This window comes from Perca flavescens, chromosome 19, assembly GCF_004354835.1.
Source record: "Perca flavescens isolate YP-PL-M2 chromosome 19, PFLA_1.0, whole genome shotgun sequence".
NCBI lineage: Eukaryota > Metazoa > Chordata > Actinopteri > Perciformes > Percidae > Perca > Perca flavescens.
In genome coordinates, this window is record NC_041349.1 from 20,149,381 (window position 1) to 20,155,380 (window position 6,000).

The 6,000-nt window shown below is 39.5% G+C and overlaps 1 protein-coding gene across 2 annotated transcripts in view; it reads left to right on the forward strand.

The window, feature by feature from the left end:
* LOC114545625 (glucosidase 2 subunit beta) overlaps positions 1 to 3,522 on the forward strand; it is a 151,240-nt gene extending 147,718 nt beyond the window's left edge. Inside the window, exons 15-16 of one of the 2 annotated variants that reach the window (XM_028564042.1) lie at positions 2,395 to 2,441; positions 2,778 to 2,865. In XM_028564042.1, the coding sequence (XP_028419843.1) occupies positions 2,395 to 2,441; positions 2,778 to 2,787 (57 nt within the window). In that variant the 3' untranslated portion in view covers positions 2,788 to 2,865. Of the gene's footprint in view, positions 1 to 2,394; positions 2,442 to 2,777 lie in introns of both variants that reach the window. The other variant, XM_028564041.1, reaches the window with a different exon arrangement.
* The last annotated feature ends 2,478 nt before the right edge of the window (positions 3,523 to 6,000 follow it).

Here is a 6,000-nt window from a genome sequence, read left to right on the forward strand (position 1 = left end):
ATGAAATCAGATTTATTACCTACCACCATTTAGTTGTTTTGTATTATTGAAAATAGTTATAATATATATATTTTTTAAACAATGCAATTAATTATTCCACTCTTTTTTTTCTAACAATGCAATTACCCGTTTCAGCCACAATGCTCCCCCTGCCCCCCCGCAAACTCCGCGCATAGTAAACATGTATTGTTATTGTCAATCTTTTGTTTAAACTAGCTTTCAAACAAACGCCCCCCAAGGGCACCTCAACACCCCCCTTTCCAAAATATTGCTTCCAACGCCCCCCATCATCTTCTGAACGCCCCCTGGGGGGGCGGTACCGCCCCCTTTGAGAAACACTGGCCTAGATAAACCAGTCCTCACATACTTTTGAAACAAAACTCTCTGGTGGTAAATAATACTAGACCCTCTTTTTACATAAGCCCAAGACGAATATTTAGCTACACACTTTAAAAAAACACTTCTCCCACCATAGAAACCCAAATATGCTCTAGATAATAATACAACTTAAATTAACTGTATAGAGAGGCAATGCTTATTTCTAAAGCTAAAGAAAACAGCCAACCACATTCATCAGGGACAATTTGAAGCCTTCTCACCCAGTCTGCTCTCTGCATGCCTCATTCTGCAAAATGTGTATTTCAATAATAGAGAGTCAGTCAATCAGTAAAAGACTGACTCATACAGCCTGGCAAAAACATGTTTTGTTCAAAGCCATATGATGGAAGCTGACTTGCTTTTACCCCTCTGTCGCTCTACATTGGTTTTATGGTTAATGTTGCTCCGGTTGCATTCTCCTGCAGCTTACTCTTCTTCTACTCTTCTCTCTATTTTCCCAGCATTGCCTTCTTTTTCAGCCACTTTTATGAGATCCGTTTACATTTTTGTGTAAGAATTTACTCAATTGAAAATGTAGCACATTTAATCATCTTTTTTTCTTTGCCTGGCCCCCGCTTCAAATCCGACTCCAATAAATGTCATTTGCAAATGTATGTATGTACTCATGCCATTCAGGGGCCCCCTTTGACATGACTAAATTGAATTCCTTTAATTCAACCCCCTAACTGAGTGCAGTCGGCATAAATGAAGTCTTGTCAGAAGTCGACGCTCATTGTATTTGAAATGCTAAACCTCGTTGTGCTCTCTCTTTCAGAGGTGAAACAACCTTATTTCTTTATACTTGAGTAGTGGGACCAGTGATGTATTGTTTCAGTGGTAATCCAAATTCAAGCAGCATGCAGTGTATCTTTAGCCTGGCTACGCCCTCTTACGTACTTCCGCTCAATTTTCATTTTCTTTGAGTGGCGAGGAAAACTTCCTTTTAGGGAGAAACCTCGGACAGACCCAGGCTCTTGGTGGGTGTCTGACAGTGCCGGTTGGGGGTACGATTAAAAAAATAATAATATTTTCTCAGACAAAGCTCCACAGAAGACATACACACGTTTTTTACAGGCAGTAGTACTAACCACTTTGAGTAAACTGATCGTCATGTGTAATATTGACAAGTAAGAGTCAAGACAGAAGTAAAATCACAATCTGGAAAAGTTCTATACCTAACCACACATATAATCACAAAAGTCTAAAGTACTGCCCCAACACTGACCTATGGTGCTGGCACCTGCAAGTCAAAATGGAATCACCAATAATTATGCACATGCACAAAGGAAAACACTTTGTCTCACTGAGCGGAATACACCAACTTAATAAATTTGTGCAACAAGATACTAAGTGATAACAAAGGACTCTATTTGTAATCCAAGTACAAGGCAAAACCGAATCACCAGTTGTACCCAGAGATGGGTACATGGGGGACTCGAGTCTGAGACTCTGACTCGAGTCGCACTTAAAGTGATTTCACCCTAGGGTCCCTTGCACCATGACCTCGAGCCAAACACCCCCCCAGAAGCTTTTTCCACCTAGGTCTAACATTGGGAGAGTTAGCGTAGAGTAGCGTTATCAGCTGAATAGCTTATTAGCAAAGGGGCTAATGGACCCACGTTTGTATCTCGTAAATGACCCCACTAATAATGCCCGAAATGATACCAAACTTCTACACTAGTACAAATAGGTTATGTACTCATAAAACGATGGATTGTAAAGTTTGTAAGTACGCCAGAAGTTTATGAACACTTGCCTGCTGGCTTCTGCTACAGAACATGCTTTGAATTCATAAGATTTAACAATACAGTGTTAGGGACAGATCAGATGGCCAGAGACTTGAGACTTGACTAGGACTTCTGGCGAAAGACTTGAGACTTGACTTGAACTTGCCCCTCAAAGACTTGAGACTCGACTTGGACTTCCAAAAAATGACTTGTGAACATCTCTGGTTGTACCAGCATGAAATTTCAGCCCAATAATACCTGTTAAGTTCCCATCTCTCTCCTTCTCCAGGTGCTTTTGTTCGCCAGAGGGATTGTCTCCTCAGGATGCAGTGTGATGTGAGGGATTGCTATGGAAACCCCCTAGAAGTACAATGAGTTGCTTTTTCCTTTCCACTCTCTTGGAGGGTGTCAAAGTCACCTATTAAAGTCATGACAGTGTTAATCATTGTTGACATGTGGGAAAAGCAGTGACATCCCATAATGCCACAGTGTCTCATAGTCACAGCATCACTAGGTCTTGTAAGCTGCTTTGAAAATCACTTAAACAAGAGGTAGGACAGTATCTTCAATCATCCTCCATTGGGAGATAAAACTGGCATGGCACTTGACTTAGACTAACATCGGCTCTTCTCCCCACACCACCTCAACTTTTTTTTCTTTGTGCTTTTCTAGGTCACACTGACATGCGGAACGGAGACAGCCTTGAGATCGGTGAAGGAGCCCAGCAAATGCCAGTACATCATGGACTTTCAGACTCCTGTGGCCTGTCAGCCAGTGCTGAAGCAGCGGGGCATACACAGTGAACTGTGACCCCTTCCCTTACTGACGTAGCCTAGATTAATTTAGCCCGCCTTGGCTAGCCCACGGTGACAGGCTGGGGTCCTGAGGGTCCCCTTTGACATCTGTGTTGTCAGAACATATATACTTCCACACAAGTCTTGCTAAGGTCAGAATCAGATTTTCAGTAACACTGCTCCTAGACCACTTTAATTTTCATTCATTATTACAGTGTTGCTTTATTTTGTCATGTGTTAATATTTTAATACATAAGTATTCTTCACACTGCAGTCTATTCCTTATACAATTTTACACTTAAGGCACTACAAGATTAGTATGTTACTACACTCAATTGTTGTCCAAAAAAAACCACACTGTTGCACAGGATGATATGTTTCTTCCTTATGATGAACATGGGCAATGTTTACTTTGAGTCTGCTGTAAATATTCACTCAAGCACCAAATGAAAGTAGTCCCCAACAAATGCATTTTTTATTCTGAGCAACGTTTGCTAAAAACTACAGTACCCAGCTGTTTTAGGAAAATCTAAAAGTATTGAGAGACAAAGTAACGGTTTTGGTCTTTTCAAGATTTTCATTTGTTTTCTTGTCTTGTTGACAAAAGAAAAAATACAAAAGAAATTGAGCCTTATCCTTTAAATACTGTTTTCACTGCAATATATTTCAGTATGTTTACACTTAAAACAACATCAAAGATTCTTTTGTACCTTAAAATAAAGTTTCCAAAATCATTTCAGTGGTTCATCAACTCATAACAGGGTGAACGGCACTTCTGCATTTGCTTTGCGGCCCTCTATCGGCTATAACCGCACTATGCAAGTTTGCCAGATCGGGTAGCGGATCTGTAGTTCGAATGAGACATGAGAAAATGTAATGGACAATTCCGCTTCCAACCTGTAGGGGGACCGAAGAGGAAAAGTGCTTTGGTGTTGCTTTAATGTTCAACAACATTACTATGTAGATGGCTGAATAAATAAAGTAACATTGCTACCACTGTAACTGCTGTATCAAATAATAAAATAAAATTACTCCATACTTAATTTTCACCTCACTTAATTATACTTTTACTGTATTATCAACTCCTAAACATTCACACAGTAAAACATTTTAAGATGTTTTAAATATTAAAAAGTACAGACCTACAGATTCTAAATATTGTATTTACTCACTTTCAGCTTTTATTAAGGATGCATTGTGTACTGAATATAACTTCCCTTTATTCTTACAAGAATCTGCCAGAGTTAGCAGTCTGCTTCTTACTGTGCATGCTATATATATATATATATATATATATATATATATATATATATATATATATATATATATATATATATATATATATATATATATATATGATGTTGTTATGTATCATATTGTGGGGTTTGTGCAGCAGGGCCCTCTGCTCATTAAGGGGGAGCTAAATTAGCTGTCAGGTATCCAATAGGCTGACTGATATGTTCCTACCCTGCTGGGGCAGCTGGGTGGCTGTGTGCCTGCTAGCAATGCAATAGCCTCAGGCCTTGTAGCCCAGGGACTGCTGTTTTTATTTATCTGGCTTCAGCTCCCATTCACATTCTCTATATGATGGCGATTCTAACTAACTTGGTTTTCAGTTTTGTTGAAGGTGTCAACCAAGTGGGACAAAAAACATTTTTTAATGACATACCCAAAAACGTCTCTAAACTAAACTATATTAGGTTTAGGTAAGTGATTTGACTTTAGATTCTAAGTGGAACTAGTTGTATTAATACAGCAAAATCTGACAACTCACACTGTAATTATTATGTTTATCTTGCAGCTATAAGGCAAACACTCAAATCGATCGGCTAAACTAGCAAGACAAATACTGTTAAACGTATATAATCCATTTTTATACCCCACCATCTCAAGAAAACAACATATCATTGTATATTTTAATCTCTCCCTCATTCAACATTACAGATATGCCAATGCTGATGTCAGCATAAAAAACACTGAACCTGAACAGGCTTCTAACTCTACCAACAGCTGGAAATACTGTCAATCACACAGACAGTGTCAAGAGCAGCTCTCTGGCTAATATTGCAGAAAACATTACTGGCATCTGGAGAAAACTTTATATTGCATCACTGCCATATGGTGTGGTATGAAGGTGTCTCGTAAAGAACTTTTCCTTGGATAAACCTGCTCTCACAAAGGAAAAATGTTGACAATCTGCAGGGTAACAACAACAAATCACACCATATGGTAACGATGCAATATCAAAAAAGAAAATTCTAAAAGGCGCAGGCCTCTCCAGTCTGCTCTCCGTCAGAATTATCTATTTTACAAATTTACAAAAATTAAAAAAAATGTGTGTTTATGTGGTTGGACACTGGACAGTCTCCTGCCGACTCTGCTAGCCTGAGTTAGCTGGCCAGCTGGCGGGTCACATGTAAACATCAGAGTAAACACAGAAGAAAAGCGGGAGTAGATGAGCTCAAGCCAGCAAGACCTTACCTTGCACGGCAGCTGGATTTTCAAGATGTCACACGAGAATCGCGGGATCACATATCACAAAAAAAAACATCTACCGTTAGCAGCCCTAGCAGCAAAAGTTATCTTCACTTTGCTAGAAGCAACAAAACTGCAATGCCGATTCTAAATGAGCCATGTTTGTCATGACTTCAGACTTGTCACTGTGACAGTAAGTGGACTTTAAGGTGAAATAACAAGTGGATTGGCCATGCTGTTTCAATCAGTAAGAGGAATAACTTCTTGGTAAGAGGATGTATTATATCAACATGGCCAGGCACAAGGGAGAAGGCTACTAACGTTACATTAGACAAGACACAAAGGTGTTTTCATGACAACTTGTAAATTAACATTTACTTGTTAATAGCAATCAGCTGTTAAATTGGTGCCAATCTGGTCTATGTCTCCCGGGTCCCATCGGGTTAAAGTTTATGTCCTACATTTCTCGGTTCTGCACGGCTCTTGGTCCCAGCTTCCAAATAATAGATGGGTCCAGTTGGTTCCATTGAGTACATTTCCGGGTCTTTTTGGCTTCAGGCAGATTTTTTTAACCCATGAAGACCTGTAGTGGGAACCACGTTAGATATTGATGTGTTGCTACAGAT